At 34.2% G+C, this 21767-nt stretch overlaps 1 protein-coding gene across 5 annotated transcripts in view; it reads right to left on the minus strand.

The window, feature by feature from the left end:
* Positions 1-21767, minus strand: part of LOC111146578 (oxidation resistance 1) — a 350514-nt gene that overhangs the window by 31204 nt on the left and 297543 nt on the right. For all 5 annotated transcript variants that reach the window (XM_022502184.1, XM_022502185.1, XM_022502183.1 and 2 more), the window contains 4 exons: positions 15877-16029; positions 9443-9627; positions 5851-6608; positions 2062-2230 (listed from right to left, as the gene is read on the minus strand). In XM_022502184.1, the coding sequence (XP_022357892.1) occupies positions 2062-2230; positions 5851-6608; positions 9443-9627; positions 15877-16029 (1265 nt within the window). The remainder of the gene's footprint in view (positions 1-2061; positions 2231-5850; positions 6609-9442; positions 9628-15876; positions 16030-21767) is intronic.

Raw genomic sequence — 21767 nt, forward strand, 5'->3', positions numbered from 1 at the left:
CTTTAATTACAAAATGATATTTGTTAAATGACTTCACAAAACTTGATGATATAAAATACACACAACATACACTACGCTTTATTTAAAAAGATAACGAAGCCCAATGGCAGGAAGACATTAACAAAAAAATTTACTTGGCTGTGTTCTGTGTTCTGAGAAACTCAGAGTTTCCTTGGCATGCTTTTGAGTAAGCTTAGATGCTGTCCATGGTAATTTTTTTTCATCTTTAAAGAAACTAGTGGAGCACCTGGGTGGCTCAGCGGGTTAAAGCCTCTGCCTTCAGCTCAGGTCATGATCTGAGAGTCCTGGGATGGAGCCCTGCATCAGGCTCTCTGCTCAGCAGGGAGCCTGCTTCCTCCTCTCTCTGCCTGCCTCTCTGCCTACTTGTGATCTGTCAAATAAATAAATAAAATCTTAAAAAATAAACTAGTGATGGGAAAGGAAACTGAACTGGTAACTGTGACCTCATTCACACAATGACCTAATTATCTAAAATACAAGTAAACAATTTACTAACTGCCTGTTTTAAAACCTGGACATTATACAGAATTTTCCCATGTTAATAGAAATTTAATTTGTTTAACTTTTAAATGATACCAGGAACACACAACGTATTATTGGTTCAGGGATAGATGATCTAATATTTTAAGTCTCTCGCTCCCATATTCAATTTTGTTTACTATAGCAAAACCTGCTGTTACCAAAGATAATTACATCCTTGATAAACTTATTTGAGGATCAAACACACATTTCAAATATCTATGTTTTCTTGGCTATTAATTAGCCAGGATAATTGAATTTTAAAAAAGGGATTATCATTGCCTGCCCTGAGGTAGTGGCCATACTGTTTATTAAGGAACATTCTTGCTCTAAGATATTATTTTTTAAAGTTTTTAATTACATTCTAGTTAGTTAACACATTGTGCAGTATTGGTTTCAGGTGTAGAATCAGTGATTCATCACTTAAATACTGCACCCAGTGCTCATCACAAGTGCCCTCCTTAATACCCACCACCCATTTAGCCCATCCCCTGGTCACTTCCCCCTCCAGCAAACCTCAGTTTTTCTCTATAGTTAAGAGTCTCATGGTTTGCCTCCCTAAGACATTTTTTTAAAATTTATTTATTTATTTTTTTATAAACATATGTTTTTATCCCCAGGGGTACAGGTCTGTGAATCGTCAGGTTTACACACTTCACAGCACTCACCATAGCACAAACCCTCCCCAATGTCCATAACCCCACCCCCCTTATCCCAACCCCCCCCCCCCCAGCAACCCTCAGTTTGTTTTGTGAGATTAAGAGTCACTTATGGTTTGTCTCCCTCCCAATCCCATCTTGTTTCATTTATTCTCCTACCCCCTTCTCTAAGACATTTTTCTTTTTTTTAAGATTTTATTTATTTATTTGACAGACAGAGATCACAAGTAGGCAGAGAGAGAGAGGAGGAAGCAGGCTCCCTCCCGGCTGAGCAGAGAGCCCAATGCGGGGCTCTCAATCCCAGGACCCTGGGATCATGACCTGAGCGGAAGGCAGAGGCTTTAACCCACTGAGCCACCCAGGTGCCCTCTCTAAGACATTTTAATGAGGTTTCTTTACCACTAAAACTAGGTACACATTTACTTTTTTTTTTTTTCCATTAAATCACAAAGAGGAATAAAATTTTAAATGGGGTAAATTAAAAAGTACAAAATGGGAGCTAAATAATTTTAAGGGGTGACTGGGGGCTCAGTCAGTTAAGCATCTGACTGTTGGTTTAGGCTGAGGTCATCTCATAGGTCTTGAGATCCAGCCCTGGAGTTGGGCTCCACACTCAGCAGAGTCTCCTTGAAGATTCTCTCCCTCTGGCTGTGCGTGTACGCCCATGAGCACGCTCTCTCTTTTCTTTTCAAATAAATAAATCTTTAAAAAATTAATTTTAAGAAGATTTAAAGTCAAGTTTTAATCATAAACTATTTTTTAAAAGTACTTTTCCACGGGTGGTAAGTGATACATAAGAGATCATTTTAATTCAAGGAATCTCAATAACGTTTTTGAGGTTTTTTTTTTTTTTTTTTTTTACCTTTCTTGTGGCACAGCAAACCAATATTCGTGTTTCTTATCTCTCTGTGCATACTGTTGCATTGTTGCACTTGCTTGAGATACAAATGTTTTCCTCATTGGTTTTCCAACTCTGAGACACAAAAACTTATGTAATCGATGCCTTCTCTTTTCTTTTAAAAGTGCAGAACCTAGAAATGAGATAGTGTTCATTCAGTTCTCATACACCATGCTTAAATAATTTGGTTTAAGAATGTTTACCTCCAAACTTCTCACAATATAAATTAAAATTTAATTACTGAGTGTCACTTAGATGAATTTTCTTAAGTAACTTTTATTTTCTTAAAAACAAGATTCATGAACTAGCACCCAAGTTATGAACTGAAATTATGTCTAAGCATATTAGGAAAAAAAAAGGAAAGTTTTAGGAATTCTTAGGTTAAATTTTTGCTTGGAACAACTATATTAAAGCAATTACATGCACATATATAATTATCTGCATATTCTCTATCAGCCTTCTAAAATAACATCTAAATAAATACATTTGTAGACTCTTAAAAGGCTTACTTTAATATAGTTATTACAGAGAAAAATTTAATAAAAAATGTTTCTGAAGCTTTTCCATATATATGATGTAGGATAAAACAATCAATAATATCCTGGATTCAGCCACCTGTTTGGATAGTTTATTATGAATTATCTCTAACTCTTCCAAACAGAGATGCTGACATAAGGTACACTGAGGGTCTGAAATTATAACGGAATTCAGGATTCTGGACATTATTAGCTTATGAAGGTGGCATACTGTGGAAGAAAAAGCACTTATTTATAATAAGGGAACTGAGTACTAGTCATGGCTTCCTTCTGTATAGTATTGTGCAAGGTGCATAAATCTATCTGAGCCTCAATATTTACATCTGATTAAAAGAGTGAAATTATACCATTTCCCCCACAATTATACTCCACAGTTCCGTATTCTTAAACCATTTCCTTATATTATAAAATCACTAAAGATCAGAAATGTGGAGTATATCCCTACTACAGAACCTCAAGTTACCTCAAGTTAGTTACTTAAAACAGATTTTCACTCCCTGCTCTTTCAAAAAGAACTCAAATGGTAATACAGGTATAATTATATCTAAACTTCTCAATTTCTCTCATAACAGGAGCTCCATCCCCATCTAATCCCATAACCCAACAAACCCACTAAACTGAAAGCATTCTACCACATTATCAGGTTAAACAGAACCCCTCATTTTATTTTTTTCAAAGATTTCAAAACATAAGGCAACCATCAGACACAAAGATAACAAATAAAGACATTCACACCAGCATTCTTTATAATATCAAAGAGATGAAATATCTTAACAATATGAGTTGTTACTAATGAATATATTAACAGTATGGAAATGGTTAAAATACAGGGCCATTAAAAGCCATATTTTCAAAAAACTATAATGACATAGGAAACTATTCACAACATAAAATGTTAACTGAAAAAATGATACAACAGCATAATCCTGATTGTATATAAATAATATACATGTATAGATACATAAAATACCAAAATTGTATACGTATGTATTTAAGTGTGTATGTATATACACATACACACCAAAAATCAACGATAAATACACCAATAATGATTATTGCATTGATGAATTTCAGATAAATTTTTTATGAATTTACTAAAAATCTATATTTGTCAAATGTTCTTTAATCTTTTACAGAACTTTGAGTAAATTAATTCTTTAACATCTACTAGATATCATCAGGATATCTAAAAAAGATGGTGCAAAGAAAATTCAGTACAGGTTATTTTAAAAACTGAATCAAACTTTTTGGATTGTTGGTGGGAAGATAAAATATGTAGCCACTCTGAAAAACAGCTTGGGGGGGTTCCTCAGAATTAAATTAAACACAGAATTACCACAGGAACTAGCAAATCTGCATTTGGGTATATATCCAAAAAAATTTAGAAGAGGGATTTGAACAGATATTTCTACCCCAATGTTCATAGCAGGATTATTCACAATAGCCAAAAGGTAGAAACATCCAAATGTACTTAACAAAGTAATACATAAAGAAAATGTGGTATGAAAAGTTGACCAATGAATGATGCAGGGGTTAGGATATGGAATCTCCACATAGTCAAAAATCTGAGTATAACTTTTGACTCCCCAAAAACTTAACTACTAATAGCCTACTGCTAACTAGAAGCTTTATCAATAAACAGAAAGAGTTGTTTCACACATTTCATATATTGTATTCTATATTCTTATAATACAGAAAGCTATAGAAAAGAAAATGCTAAGAAAATTATAAGGAAGAAAAATACATTTAAGTATTATACTGTATTAGAAAGAATCATGTATAAGTGGACCTGCACAGTTCAAACCCATGTTGTTCAAGGGTCAATCGTATATTGGAATACTGTAGAGCTTTTAAAAGGAAGGAAATTTTCAAACATGCTACAACACAGATGAAACTTAAAGGCATTCTCCTAAGGGAAATAAGCCACACACAAAAGAACAAATATTGTATGATTCCACTCATATGAGATGCCTAGTGTGGACAAGAAAGTTCATAGAGACAAAGAGCAGAATGGTGGAAGCCAGGAGCAAAGGGGAGGAAAGTATGAGGAGTTACTATTTAATTGGTACAGTTTGTGTTTGGAAAGATGAAAAAGTTCTGGAAATGGATGGTGGTGATGGTTGCACAACAATGTATCAAGGTACTTAATGCTGCTTAATTTTGCACTTAAAAATGGTTCCTATGGTCAATTTTATTCTACATACATTTTAGCAATAAATTACTTTTGAGTTTAATTTAAAAAGTTTATATGCAAATTTGATTGATGTGGAATCAATATTTTAATAGAATATAAAAAATGTTAGCTAAGATACCTGAACTGTATCCCATTTAACCCATTATGTATCGAGGGGAAGCTATTGTGAAATAAGTCAAGCAGAGAGCCAATTATCATATGGTTTCACTTACTTGTGGAGCATAAAGAATAACAAGGAGGACATTAGGAGAAGAAAAGGAAAAGTGAATTGGAGGAAATCACAGGGGGAGATGAAGCATGAGAGGCTGTGGAAACAAACTGAGGGTTTTAGAGGGGAGAGGGATAGGGGGATGGGTGAGCCTGGGGGTGGGTATTAAGAAGGGCACGTATTGCATGGATTGGGAGTAATGCATAACGAATCTTGGAACACCGAAAAAATAAAATAAAATAATAACAAAAAAAGAAATAAAACAGTCTACTACTATCATTTTCATAAATACACGGTACTAAAACCCAGAACTGAAAGAGAAATGATTTTTTTAAATTTAGCCTTGGTGTTTTTTAAAGGAAAACATTTAATCAGACAATGATGAACTTCTGGATATTTGGAACAATTTAAGAAATAAATTTTTATGTCTAATTGCACTTCTAAAAAAGAATTATAAACTTTGGCAATTACAAACTGCAATTACAATATTTTATGTGTGGTGAAAAAATTTTAATGAGGTAACACACCAAGAATTAAGAGAAAATGGAGAAATCAAAGGTATTACAGAGCTTGTGTGCATTTTCAAGAAATTGTTTAAAGATAGAACACTGTGAGTCAGGAGTATCTAAACATGGTGGAAAAGATGCTCATTATGCATACAATCCACCATGGGATAAAAGACCTTAGACTAGGACTACAGACTACATACTTATTCCCAGAGAAGTATCAGTCAAGGGCCACTAGATTATTCTTGGGGAAAGAGGGAGACAATATGCCATAAGATGAATTAACTTTATATATTCCTTAACACTTACCTTCTATGTCAGCAATTGCTATTTTATGCTTAATTTCTTTTTGTGACACCTGTTGAATATTTTCCCTTTGCTGTTTAGTCTGTTGCATGGTATGAGTTTTCCAGAGTTTCCGTAGCTCTTCTACCTCTGTCTCTGAGTCCTGATTTTGCTCCTTTCCTTGTTTTCCTTTGTTGACAGTTGGCTTTTGTTTAAAATCTGCTGCTTCCCCACAAAGCATACTTTCTTTTTCACCCTCTTCTTGATGTAGTGAATTCTCATTCAGAAGAAAATCCTGGTCTGTATTACCTTTTATACCTATGCTTTGTTCTTTAGGGCCTGATATTTCCTGAAAATTACCTGTAGCACGATCTTCCTTAGTGGCCCTTTCAAGATTATTTAAATCTGTTTTAAGAGAAGTAGTCCCAACTTCATTTGTAGAATGTCCAGAATCAGATTTTAAGTGATCAGGCATGTCAGTAGACTCTGATATGGCTGTTAAACATTCTATACCACTCTGATTGACAGTCTGCACCGATTCTGATGACGCACCAGATGATTTATCTTGCCGAAGTTCATCTGAAGAAACAAGCTCCTCCCGTATGGGAGAAAGTTCTGATTCTGTGAACACATCCTCAGAAAGAGACTCCTCGGTGCTCCTCGGAGCTGTGCTGGCACTATCGTTACCTGCATCGCGGGTTCTGGAGTCTACTTCATCAGTATGACTTCTTGTCATTTTCTTTAAATGGCAGAAGTCCCTTCCTGATACCTGATCTATCTCTCTGTCAGTAAACAAAATTAAAAGTTGTTACTTTTTAAATTGCATTTTATTTCCCACAAATGTAATACTGAATTAGTCATCACTAAAAAGGTTTCTAGAAAATTGCATAGTATATATTTCAATAGCATATCAAAAATTTGATTTATACAGATAGATCAAGTAATTAACTCAAGCTTTTGCAATGATTTCTTGAGACCTGGGAAACAACAGAACTACTTCCTGAATTAATCTACCTGAAAAGAAGTGGGAAATTTAAGTTTTGGGTGAAGCTATAATTCTACGTTACAATTTATTCATTACTGGAATATGGAAAATAAGCTTAGATAAAATTTTGATAAAAATTTTAAATTTCTTAAAAAAATACACTGCTATTACACACATGGACACACACACACACACACACACACACACACACACACACAGGGCTTATTTACATTTAAATAGAGATTACACTAAGATATGCAGCTCAAATGCAAAACTGAAGGCCAACTGGAATAAAACGGAGCCAAAAATACTTATAGGAATTCTTTGGGCTACCAGCAACAACTCTTAATAATTCAGAAAGAACTTGTTCAGCTAAAGGTTTAGATACTAGATATGTGAATGGTTCATAATTCTATCAAGATTTCCATGATTAATGGCATTTATATATATGAGCACTAATGTTCAAAGTTAGTTTAAATTTTGGAAGGAGGCAGTACAAACATCTATATAAAGCATGAAATGGAAGTCAGAAATTTTTTAAATGATGGTTAAAAAGCAGTTTGTGACAAATGGAAATTAACACGAGTTTACAGTGGGAAAACTACTAACAATTATGTAAGTTTCAGAACAGGAGATGAGATGAGACAAAAATAATTGGCTGTCTCTGGATGGTGAAGCTGGATAACTCTTCTGTTTTATTCTTCCTTTGTAATATTTTTCAAATTTTATATAACGAATATGCATAACACTTTATAACTAAAATAGGTAAAATTTTATTTTTTAAAAGGGTATCAGCAGAATTCCAATTCGTGTCTGTCTTGTGTCCCTTGCATCTGATTCACCATAAAAAACATAAACATCTAATGTGTCCTATTAAAAATATAATAATGTCATCTACTGGTGATCCATTCAAATTGCATCTATAGGGTCTTGGAACTTGACAAAATGCAGAAGTTTTGAGAAACTGTCTGTACATTTAAGAAGACCATGAGGTAAGAGATAAAGTTAGCAAATGTAAGAAGACATATGTTTGAATAAGGGCTGTAAAACCTTCAGAGTTAATAAGCTAAAACTAGATATTTATGCCAATGATTTTGCTACTGCTTAATACAGTTCTAGAACAATACCTTTGAAATCAACTTTCCAAGCAGAAGACAGAAGAAAAATCAATCAAATCTTACGCCTCAGTATTGCTACACATGACATTACTCTGCAAAACTACTTGCTTTATTTATCTAATCTGCTGCCAAATCGTGTTTTTAATTAATTCACAAGCAGGACTGAAAGGTATTTCTTTTTGGAGGAATTTTTTAAAATGTATGGATCAAATGCATGGTCTTTCCAGGGACATTCTAAATAATAAAACAGTGATTTGCAAGAAGAGGAGCCCTACAGCATCCTAGTGGAATACTTACAGATCGTTCAGCATAAGAGAATCCCAAAGTACCAAAATAAAAGTAGAAAAGCAGGGCAGAGGAAAGTGGATCTCACAGTGACTGACAATACATGCACATATATATTATACATATATATATGTTATATGTATGTATATCTTGTTTTTTTAATCTAATCCTTTACTCTTTCACCTTTGTCTCATTCTTCCACCTACCCCAGTAATACTTCCCGAAAGTTACTTTAGATAATGATCTATAAAAATAACTAAAGTAGAAGATATTCTAAGAAATTATCTGCACTCCTACGGATGAGTTTACCAAGCCAAAATAATATCTATTGGATGGGAGGTATAATGGAGAGTTTTTGAATAAGGATTTTATTCTACTACATGTATCCTAACAACTCATGTACTCTGCCTCAGAAACAAAAATAATTTGCTCTTCTCCTATGCAAGCAGTTCTGTACCATAAGGGTTAATTTTCAAACAATGATCCACATCCCTGTGGACTAATAAAGGGATATATATCTCAGTATCAGTTAAAGTGAAGCCAGTTTTTAAACTGTTGATAAAGTATGTGTGAAGGAATGGGGAGTATTCTTTTCTGCTGTCATTCCTTTTTTTGAATACTACTTTCTTCTTTTATTTCTTATTCCTCCCTTTTCTCTCTGGTCATTCCTTTGGTCAAGCAAACTACTTTCAAAGGCTGTGCTGGGCTGCAGTCTCACAGCTATGTTATTTGAATCACATGAATCCCTTGACCAGTATATTCCAAGCATAACTCTTTCAAGGTTAACTGCGAGAGGAGGATGCTCATGGGATCTCCCTCAATTCTCTCACCAGACCCTTCAGGCTCTTCTAAGAAAAATTTGAAAGCTACCCTAGTCTACTTATACCACCTTAAATTAGTAACAGAAATAATTTAAAAGACTGAATGCTGCATTTGAATAAAAAAGGCTGGTAAACACTCAATTAAAAAAGGTTTACAGGTTATTTTTAAATATCCAATTTCCTGGCCAAATATACAAATATAAATCTAGAACAATTCCTAATTATTCAAAGTGTGTTATAAATGATCTTTTCAATACTATATTCTTTAATTATTGATAAAATAAAAACCAGTTTTAATAAAACTAATTAAAAATACTTAAGAATAGGAAAAATACTTAAGAGTATTAAACCAGGGTCAACTATCTAGATGTAATAAAATTCCAAAGGAGTATAAACACCAGTCTTACATGGGTAAGGATTCCTTTATTTTGCTATCCAAAATTTCTTTGTACATTGCAGCTGACATCACCTCTTCCATTGGACACATGATGCCATATTCCTCACAGCCATTCTCTTGAACCAAAGGGTCAGTTTTATGTGGATCAAACATTATATTATTTGGTGTAACTAGCAGCACACCACTGACTGTGCCCTAAGATGAAAAAAGAAAATGACATTTAATGTTCAAATTTTAAATTTTCAAAAAGTATTCTAGCTGTTTTTACTAATTTTGTTCTGATGTTAGGCCATCTGTTATATATAAAAGTAGTATATCCAAGCACTAAGACATTCTCATGAAAACATTTTTCATTATGGTTTACATTAATTTGCATTCTGCTTCCTGTGTTGTTCCCTCACTACGGTACCAAATATATTTTCATGTGCATAAACAGGTTTAATAAATAATGTGTTGATAATTCAATCCAGTATAAAAGAAAAATAGCATAATCTCTTCAAAATGCCTTTTTAAAAAAATCTGTTTCAACTGACTCTGCTAACTACCTAGCTATTTAACTTTGGGCATGCAAAACTTCGGGGCCTCAGTGTCTTCATCCATAGGAGTAAGTAGATTAGATGACTTTCAGGGTCCACAGTAACCATTTTTAATTTAATCATGAAAAGTTATGAACTTTTAAATACATTTATATAAATAGCAATATAAATATGAAGTCCAACCTCTTGTTTTGAAATAAGCAAACTTATAATAAGCCACCCAGGCACCCCCCTGATCGTATATTGATGGACAGTTTAAATAGATTCATATATATGAGTTTGTATTCCTGGATCACATGCTAACACAAAACAAAGAGAGATGGTGAGGTATGTTGTAGGGATATTTACATTGCTATGGATAATCTAAGAAATAGACAATCGAGAGTAGAGTATAGGGGCGCCTGGGTGGCTCAGTGGATTAAGCCTCTGCCTTTGGCTCAGGTTGTGATCTCAGGGTCCTGGGATTGAGCCCCGCATTGGGCTCTCTGCTCAGCAGGGAGCCTGCCTTCCCCCTCTCTCTCTGCCTGCCTCTCTGCCTACTTGTGATCTGTCAAATAAATAAAATCTTTAAAAAAAAAAGTATATACAATGTAAAAAATCTTAAAGGTTCTGATTCTCTATCTTTCCTTACTCTATCTCACCTTCTATAAACTTAAATTACTTGAGAAATAAAACCAAGTAATCAGTAAGAATTAAGGAAAGCAGGTGCCTGGCTGGCTAGTTGGTTAAGCAACTGCTTTCGGCTCGGGTCATGATCCTGGAGTCCCAGGATCAAGTCCCACATCAGGCTCCCTGCTCAGTGGGGAGTCTGCTTCTCCCACTGGCCTCTCTCCTCTCATGCTCTCTCTCAAATAAATAAAATCTTAAAAAAAAAAAAAAGAATTAAGGAAAGCAAACACCAAGCAAAAGTAAAAACTCTGAAAGACCTCAGTTCATTCTTGATTTCATAAACTTCATGTAAGCATTCGTTTTAAATAATGTTATATTATCAGGTTCACTGGCACTGCATTACATATTATCTTTCACTTCAGAGTATTTTTGCAAAGATAATCACTAGGTGTATAGGATAGAAAAGGCCCAGTATTAATGTACAAGTGTATAGGATACTGTGTGTAAAGGTGCATAGGATAGAAAAGGCCCAGTATTAATAATAATGCATTAATTACTAAACCTGTTAATATTCTAATACTGCTACTTTCAGTAGTGTAACTACAGATATCATTTGAAAAACGTCTCTAAATTGTGCTTCTCCTTCTTAGACCAGAAAGGGCTAAAGCCCTATCTCTCAACACTAGTCTGTCCATCTGGTAATGTTACTTTGTAGGAATTCACCTTTTTTTGCTGCTATTGCAGATGTGCTAATGTATTCTTTAAGCTTCTTTCCCTTACTCTAGGTGGGACTCTGAGGTATTCTGTCAGATGTTATTCTCTCTAAATCAAGAGTTGGCCATAAGAAACACCCCTTCAACATAAAATTCATAAAAATCTTTTGACAAAGTACTGCTCAAATTCATCTAACCAAGATCAAGTTTGAAATCATAAACCCAAAACTAAAGCATTCCTGGTTTCATTCTGTTTAAATGCTGCTTCATAAATCTGACCATATTATCAGAAGCAAGAACATAACTATAGTAAGCAGTTTCCAATTAAAATATCTTAATTTATATGACCTTCAGAAACTTTAAGCACCAATTTCTCTTCATTATTAGTAACTCCCAATTCCTTATGTGCAATTACCTGACTAATCTTCCATGGAGAAATTATTTCTATTAGAAAGTAAAGCCTGTCTGTAAAAGTTATCACTTACACTACAATATCTGTAAATACTAGAAGATAAAAAACGAATTAGGAATACAACCCAGCAGAGAGAATAGCATTTATAGATCTTGTTTTTTCAGTCTTAAGTCCACTGTAACCTATTACAATTTTGTTGATAAATTTCCACAATTTTTACATAAATAACCCTTATTACAATAAATCTATAGGAGGAACCAGCCTTCAGCAGATATTTACCTTCCAAGAACACCAGGCTGTAAGCAGTTCCTAACCCTGCCAATGACTTTATCTTTGCTTTGATACTTAAATAAAAATTTTATTCAGATAGTTACAACTGAAATTCTGCTTCCACCCAATAACTAATTCTGCTTAAAACTACTAAAGCCACACACACACAATACATGAAATGACTGTTTTCAGCTATTAGAATGCTCGACAATGATACTTAAATAAGGGAAAACAAAGAATATGAACTCTATAAATGCCCCAGCATACTGAGTGGAGAGTTTCCAGGCCAGAGGCAGAGAAAGGAGAGATGAGCACTCCCAACTGAGAATGCTTAGAGATCCATAGAAGGCCTTTGTTCAAGTTTCCAGCTGAGCACTGAATGCTACCTATATGTATGGCAACTATGCCAGGACAAGAAAAGCAGCAGGACTCCAAAGTGGAGGAAACAATTAATAGAGTCAACAGAGAAAGGAATAGCTTGTGTTCTTACCAACCACAGCAAAAAAACCTTATAATTTATAGGGCCCCAGAAAACTCAGAAGGGCATTGTCTCAGTAAAGAGAAAAACTAGCTAGAGTTGCTTCGGTCCTGGCTGACAAAACTTAAAACAAACTATGTTATGATCAAACTGCTTCTAAAACACAACAGTGTCACAGAAAATAGTACAAGTATATGTACAGAAATATAAAAATACCCAGCACCCAAGAAGATAACATTTGTATCGGATAACCAGTTAAAGATTACTAGGCATAAAGAAAAATAAAAAGTAACTCATCACAATGAGAAAATAGGAAAAACCCCAGAAATGTGAGAAATTAATTAGTAGAAAGACATTAAGACAATTCTTATAACTATATTGTATATATTCAAGAATATAGAAGATAGACTGTGCATGATAGTTATGGACAAGGAAGATATGAGAGAGCCAGTTTGAACTCAGAGATGAAAACATGCTCAATAGAATTAACAGCAAATTAGACATGGCAGAAAAAACATTAAATAAACTTAAAGGTATAGCAATTGAAACTGTCCCAAACAGAAAGGGAAAAAAAAAAAAAAGAACAGAGTACCAATGAGCTATAAGACACAACATCAAGCAGTCTAATACATACATAATCGGGGTTCCCAACAAGAGAAGAGGATGGAAAAAAAAAATCTGAATAGGACTCCAAATTTTCCAAATCTGATGAAAACTATAAACCAACAGATTCAAGAAGTTGAGTAATCCTAAGCAAAACAAACAGAAAAATATACCAAGGCATATTATAATCCAATGGTTCAAAGTCAATGATATCGAGACTCTTAAAGAGCTATAGTTTAAAAACTATAGAAAAACTTACGAAAGAAATTAAACAGGACACACAAAAAAATGGAAAAACATGCCATGCTCATGGATTGGAAGAATAAACATTATTAAAATGTCCATACTACCCAAAGCCATCTACACATTTAATGCAAACCCTGTCAAAATACCATCAGCATTTTTACCACCAGCTAGAAAAAATAATCCTAAAATTTGTATGGAATCACAAAAGACCCCAATAGCCAAAGCAATCCTGAAAAAGAAAAGCAAAGCTGGAGACATCACGATTTTGGACTTCAAGCTATAGTCAAGCTATAACTACCAAGTTGCAGTCATCAAGACAGTATGGTACAGGCACAAAAACAGACACATAGATCAATAGAACAGAACAGAAAACCCAGAAATGGACTCACAACTCTATGATCAACTAATCTTTGACAAAACAGGGAAGAATACACAATAGAAAAAAGACAATCTCTTCAACACTGGTGTTGGGAAAACTGGACAGCAACATGCAAAAGAATGAAACTGGACCACTATTTTACACCATATACAAAAATAAATTCAAAATGGATTAAAGACCTAAATGTATGATAGGAAACCATCAAAGTCCTAGAGGAGAACACAGGCAGCAAACTCTTTGACCTTGGCTACAGAAACTTCTTACTAGGCATGTTGCTGGAGACAAAGGAAACAAGACTAAAAATGAACTATCGGGACTTCTATCAAGATAAAACCCTTCCACAAAGCAAACGAAACAATCAATGAAACTAAAAGGAAACCCTAAAGAATGGGAGAAGATATTTGCAAATGATGTATCTGATGACAAAGAATTAGTATCCAAAATCTATAAAGAAATTATCAAACTCAACACCCAAAGAACAAATAATCCAATCAAGAAATGGGCAGAAGACATGAACAGACACTTCTCCAAAGAAGACATAATAATGGCCAAAAGACTCATGAAAACATGCTCAACATCACTCATCATCATGGAAATACAAATCATAATTGCAGTGAGATACCACCTCACACCTGTCAGAATGGCTAAAATTAACAACACAAGAAACAACAGGTGTTGGCAAGGATATGTAAAAAGAGGAACCCTCTTGCACTGTTGGTGGGAATGCAAGCTGGTGCAGCCACTCTGGAAGACAATATGGAGGTTCCTCAAAAAGTTAAAATAGAACTACCCTACCATTCAGCAATTGCACTATTTACCCAAAGGATACAAAACTACAGATTTGAAGAGGACATGCACCCTAATGTTTATAGCAACATCACCTACAATAGCCTAACTATGGAAAGAGCCCAAATGTCCATCAACTGATGGATAAAGAAGATGTGGTATACACAATGGAATATTATTTAGCCATCAAAAAGAAAGAAATCTTGCCATTTGCAATGATGTGGATGGAGCCAGAGTATACTATGCTAAGCTAAATAAGTCAGTCAGAGAAGGTCAAGTATGGTATGATTTCATTCATGTGGAATTTAAGAAACAAAACAGATAAACATATGGGAGGGGAGTAAAAAAAAAAAAAAATGTAAGAGACTCTTAAAGATAGAGAACAAACTGAAGATTGATGGAAAGAGGTCGTGGAGGGGAGAGCTAGATGGGTGATGGCTATTAAAAAGGGCACTTGTCATGTTGAGCACTAGGTGTTGTATGTAAGTGATGAATCATTGAATTCTACTCCTGAAACCAATACTGCACTGTCTTGTAACTAGAATTTAAATAAAAATCTGAAAGAAGAAAAAAGAGAGACTATCTTAAATGCAACCAAAGAAAATCACAAATGTCGTGCAGAAGATCAAATATAAAAACTGTAGAAGACTTCTCTTCAGAAACCGTGCCAAGTCAGAAAACATTGGAGTTCTGAAAGAAACATCTTTAAAGTTCTGAGAGAAAAAGAAAACCATATATGACTTAAGTTGGTAACATACTATAGTTACTTTCTAAACAATATCTGGAGTTTATTCTCCAATTCTGTGTTACTTTACTATATTCTCTCTGCACGCTGAAAGTTCTTTGTTTAGAAAAAGCAGCAGGTGTGGAAAGATAAAACATATATTCACATTGGGATTGAATTCTTGCCCTGATAGAGAAACCTTGGACTTATTAACCTTTTCTGAAAAAAAATTTTTTTTTCCTGTGAAGATGGAATAGAACCACCGACTTCCTAGGCTATTCTGAGTTGATGAAATACTTAAAATACCTCACACAGCCTCTGGCATATAGTAAGTAATAAATAGTAGTTATTTTCCTTTTGTGTGTTATACCAAGTTTGTAAGAGTTACCATTCCGAACAGTGCCCAGCAGTGGTCATTTTACTTCAGTTTTTTGAAATACTCTACCAAGAGCAAATCAGCTTACTCTATTACAGTAAATTTATACCCCATTACCTTTAACAACTGCAAAAGACCACCATATTCTAAGTTAGTTATAAGCAAGGTCCATACTAACTCGAACTAGTATTTCCACCAATATCTTCAAATATTCAAGCCATTGCTGATACTGACAACTTAAAATGCAAATGCCATATTGTAATATTTCAGTAAAGCATGATTAAATTTTTTTTCTAAAGTACTATTCATTACCTTGCCACTGGTAATATATTTGCAATTAATTTTAAGAAATTTCTCAGTAAATGCTTCTTCTTCCTCAGAAGTTGAAGATACAACTCGTGCAGGTCGAATACCAGTAAAAGTAGATAAGGGAGTTGCTTCTTTTGGGTGGACTACGTCAGGATTCTTTAAAAAAATAATAATAATAAAGGCACATCAGAGAACTAAATAAAAATTAAATTAGCACATTATTAAAGCCAAATGAAGTTTTCCCCAATTCTCATCACATTCTTGGATGTCAGCTCAAAATACTTTTTTTTTTTTTTTTTAAGATTTTTATTTATTTGTGAGAAAGAGAAAGCAAGCAAGCATGAGCGGGAGGAAAGGAGGAGGAAGAGGGAGAAGCAAACTCCCCACTGAGCAGAGAGCCTAACACGAGGCTTGATCCCAGGACTCCAGGATCACAACGTGAGCCGAAGGTAGACTGTTAACCGACTGAGCCACCCAGGCACCTCTCAAAATATTCTTTTTTTTTTTTTTTAAGATTTTATTTATTCATTTGACATACAGATCACAAGTAGGCAGAGAGGCAGGTGGGGAGGAAGGGGCTCCATCCAAGGACCCTGAGATCATGACCCGAGCCGAAGGCAGAGGCTTTAACCCACTGAGCCACCTAGGTACCCCAAAATATTCTTAAATAAAAAGAAATAGGAAAGAATGGCACTGTGTTCACATTCAATAAAGATCTCTAACAGAGCTTAAACTTATATTTTCAATGATTTCTTAATGGGATATATATTTATGGATAAATGGATAATCTGGAAAATGTGAAAACTACATCTCTTGTACCCGCACACTACACACACACACACACACACACACACACAAACACACACACACTCTCTCTCAGTTGCTCCTAAGAAGACAGTTTACTAAATCCCTCAGGTGTTAGGAACAGAGAAAAGACAGAGTGCTTGTCTGTGATACTTAGGTATTCCATTCACTGGAAGAGCCGTTTAAAATATTATGCTACAAAGTTTATCAATACCACTGTATAAAGTAGTAATTGGTTAGATCACAGAATCTTGACTTTTTTTAATGCCATGGACCATTCTCACAGTGAAGACTAAGGACTCCCTTCTCAGAACGAATTCTGAATACTTAAAATATAGGATTACGAAGAAAAACAATTATAATGAAACACAATTATCAAAACATTTAAAATTTAGTTATAATTTTATTCATGTTTATAATAGTTATATATATAGTTGACACATATATCCTTCTTTATTAAACATTAATAAAATCTAGTGTTGACTGATAATCATAATTTGAACTATATGGCTATAAACAGAATTTTTAATATCTAGAACTCAAAAATGATTTGAAAATATTTGTGAGTTCTACTGGGGACAAAGTCACAGGTATGCATGGTGCTACTCTATAGTTTGTTTATATTCTTAATTTTAGAAAAATATTATATTTCATTATAATTCACTTAAAGTTGTTTATATCCAAGTTCACAGACCCCCTAGAACTCATGGGTTTCCCCCGAAGTTCAACATCCTATACAATGTAGGAAGGCTAGACAAATGTCCTTTATTCTTTGTCTTAAAAACCTCTAGAGGCACTTTATACTTCCTGAATAGATGAACAATGCCTTACAGAATAGTGCTCATAGTACCAAGGTTCTTCAGAGCTTTGAGCTGAAAACTGGCACTTTGGATAGTGCTGAATTGGCCTTTTGAAATAATAAACAAGAATGCCTCCTCTTCAATCTTAAAGATTTTGAGATACTTGAAAAGCACTCTCAAATTTTAACATAACTTTTTCTATTTCAATAAATGGATCTAACTCCTTAAGTCTGTATGAGGACAAAATTTTAGACTTCCTTTCTAAATTTTATTCCCTTTCTCCTAAGAAATATCCAACAGATATTTTTTGAAGGAAGAGCAGTACAGAATATGGCAAAACAATTATATTTAATATACTATGAATGCATTTTTAAAAACCTAAATGGAATTAGATTGTAAAAGATGCATGACTCTGTTCAATCATTAATATCTATTAACAAAGTTCTCAATCTTTTTTTTTTATAATACAAACTAATTACTTTACACTTATCCTCTTTTCTCTGGTAATTATCTTACCTGAGTTTTATATGATTCATAAATTCATTCAGCACAGATCATTTAAAACGAGGTATTAGTAACAACAACATTAATGGAAACTTATGACTATTTGTTATATTTAAGTGTTACATGAACCATTTCATTTTACTTTCAAATCACTCATATTAGGTATATATATTATTACCTTAAGTTTAAAGGGCACTATGGTTAGCCATGTTCAGTAACTTGCCCAATGAGTAAGACGAAGCTGATACGTAAAAGCCACGCTATCAACATTTGAACTAGTGAGCTTCACTGCAATACTTACACCTTACCTTTCAAATATTTTTCTAAACCATTGATAAATGTGCAAAGGGACTAAAAGCCAATTCCAGAGCCAATGGAAGGCCCTCTGCAAGCTGGTACAAAGCTATCAACAAATTTTGTTTGACTCTTCAGTTACTGCCAGTTGACAACATTACCTACTATGTAACCTAATCATTCGCAAAAACTGTATCAAGAAACACTGTCAAATGCTTTCCTTATATGAAGATAATACCTCGTTGAACAACATGATCGCTTAGGTTCCCTCAAAGTCTCAAATTCTACAACTCAGTATCTATAGCAATCCCGATTTGGCAGTGTAATCCTATTAAAAAGAATACATGAGATTAGCTTAGTAAATGCTCAAAGTACAGCACATAAGCACATAAGAGTACATTAAAAAAAAAAAAGCAATGCTTAGAGAGGAATTTTAATTAGATCTCATCATAACTTACATACATGTACATTACCACCCAAAATATCAGTATGTCTATGTAGCTGGTTTTGTTGGTATTTATAGATTCTGATGCTTTTTTAATTTTTAATTTTTTAATTTTGAATTTTTTTAGATTCTGATTCTTAATGCAGTGATTTTGAAGCTCCTGCGTGCTTTCTGAGATTTCTCTGCGCAATTCTGTTTTAACCACTAGGGACAGAAAGGTCCTTAAAAATACGTAAGTATAAATATTTATCTAATGAGCCTCAGTCAGTGTCCCAAATGTCAAATGTGCAAAAACAAAGCATCACTAGAACAAGTGAAGCAAAAAGGTTGACTTATGGTCATCTTTTTTTGTACAAGATGATTAAATATTATACATTATGATTTTTCCAGCTATGAAGTGGTCAATAAAGAACATGGGCTCTGAACCAGACTACCTGGGTTGGAATCCTAACTCAGCTACTAGCTAACTGAAGGAACTTAGACAGTTTCCTTATATGTAAAATAAACACTGTGACTGGTCAGGTACTGGAAGAAACAGATAGCACATCAACTTGAATTAATTTAAATAGTTTAAAAATGAAACAGTTTACAAATATATTATGCAGTGTATACAAAAATCCAGGGCAAACAACAGAGGTGTCCTTATTACCCATAGGCCTAAAAGGAAGAAACAGATACCACAGAGACAGAGGGCTCTGTTGTGATGAGATGAGAGGTCAAACCATGTAGCCACACTCTGAAGTGACCTTACAGGGAGGGAGCTAAGAGAATAAATAAATAAATAAGCCCCCCTCTTGCTCCTTTCTCTCATCTTCTGTCAGCGGTCTTGAAAGACCAAAACTAAGAGAAGCAAAAGGTCAAGGGAGCCCACTGATGTAGTCTAAAGCCCAAAGGAGGGTGTAGAATGGGTCTAGACGAGAAAACAAAAACAGCCAGGCCAAGTGCTGTATCTCCTAAGTTTGAGGTCAGGAATAAATGACAACACTTTCAAAGTACTTAGAATTGTACCTGACACATGGTAAATTTTAGCCGTTTCTTATTTGCTCTTACACTGGTTCTACCTTCTATGTTTCTTCATCAATATATGAAGAAAAAAATGGGTAAAAACTACTTGCCCTGGAAATTCTCAAAAATATTATTTTTATTTTGAAATAAATTACCCAAAAAAACCTCACTGGGATCCTTTATGCTAACAAAGCCAGGAACATAATATTTTAGCCTCCATGGCAAGCTACTACAGAGCTGAACATCAAAGAAACCTATGGGTGCTTATTAGAATTATAAACTCTGACAATTTCTGGAAAAGCATGTAACAATACTAATAAACATTTTAATTACTGTAATACGAACATGAATTATATTTAATAAAACATAAGATCCTTGCTTCTAAGGGACTTAGAATGGGAGACCTAAATCCAATAACTATATATGGAGATATAAACAGTAGAGATATGTAGAAAGTTATATAGGAGTATTTTATCTTGTAAATCTAGTAATGAATATATTCCTAGGTAAAAAAACAAAATGTAACTAAACCAAAATGTAACTAAAGTTAATAAAATTACTGTTCAAAAGAATTATTTTTAACTATTGCCTACAATCTCTAGCAGGTGATGACTATCACCCAGTGAAAGGGAAAACTAGGAGTCAGTGTTTCTCAAGTCCTTCCTGGATTCATCCTAGGGAGAAAAAATTTATTCATATGACCAGTCATATTAGAGGATACTTTCTGGGCATCTCTGACAGCAGCTGAGTCACTACAGATTAAAAGGTCATTCATTAAAAGGTCATTCTTTCCCTCTCTCCCAGTAACATGGCAAAAGTGAGGAAGAGACCATTTTCACAAAGGAGGCTTTGTTGCTCCCTTTTAGCATTCTCTTCTTTGTGATCTTACACCTTTCAAGAAAGCTAGTTGGTAATAACATTTGGGTTAAAGATGAGGGACAGAAAAGGACCCTATGGGTGTTTTAGTCAGGCAGGATGCTACAGTCAAGTTTTCACAATTCTGCTTTAGGGTTTGAAAAAGAGGGTAAATTAACCTAAGGCTACATTGCTCTCCTTTGTTGTTAAACTGCTTATGAGTACAGCAATTTGTGTCATGGGAGAATGGCATGGCCATGTTCAAAAAAAGTATTCTTACATCATCTGGTCCAGCACTACCTACTCATTAGAACCTGACTTCTGCTCTCATCAATGGTGAAAAATGTAATATATTCCTTTTATGAGACTGCATTCTAAAGTACAGTGCTGATGTATTTATACAAATAACATATCCAACAAATAAATATTTGGAAAATGACCCTACTTCTCTCACTCTCTCACACACAAACACACCCAAACACATACTAAAAGCCCCTGGGCAAGGAGAAAAAGAGTTAACAGTATTTCATGTACTTTACTCCATGAAAGAAGTGGAACTAGTTTAACAGTATAGCTTAGGAACTAATAATGTCTAATAATTTGTAGGCAAATTAATATTAATGACTTGTGTTTTGTTACCCATAGGTCATTTGGTATCTTAAACTTTGAGTGCAAATTGGGACAGAGAAAAGAAGATGCCTCCTAAAGTAGGCAAGACAACACAGAAGACTCTCCCAAAGGGGGCACCTGGGTGGCTCAGTGGGTTAAAGCCTCTGCCTTCAGCTTGGGTCGTGATCCCAGGGTCCTTGGATCGAGCCCTGCATCGGGCTCTCTGCTCAGCAGGGAGCCTACTTCCTCCTCTCTCTCTGCCTGCCTCTCTGCTTCCTTGTGATTTCTGTCTGTCAAATAAATAAATAAATCTTAAAAAAAAAAAAAAAGACTCTCCCACAGGAATCTAGTCATTTAATAGAGGAATAGACTTTTATATGTAAACATAATCATTGGGTCATAAAAAAGGAAAAATTATGATTAGTATTAATTTACATAAAAAGGTAAAAAATATAATTTCTTTCAGAGAGATTTTAATTAAAATTATTAAATACAGTTTGGGTCTTTAAAATTCATTTATAAAATGTAACTTATACAAAACATTTCTTAAAATGCTAGGTAAATTAATCCACTATTAA

Source organism: Enhydra lutris, unplaced genomic scaffold (assembly GCF_002288905.1).
Source record: "Enhydra lutris kenyoni isolate GAN:26980312 unplaced genomic scaffold, ASM228890v2 scaffoldscaffold14, whole genome shotgun sequence".
NCBI classification, from domain to species: Eukaryota; Metazoa; Chordata; class Mammalia; order Carnivora; family Mustelidae; genus Enhydra; species Enhydra lutris.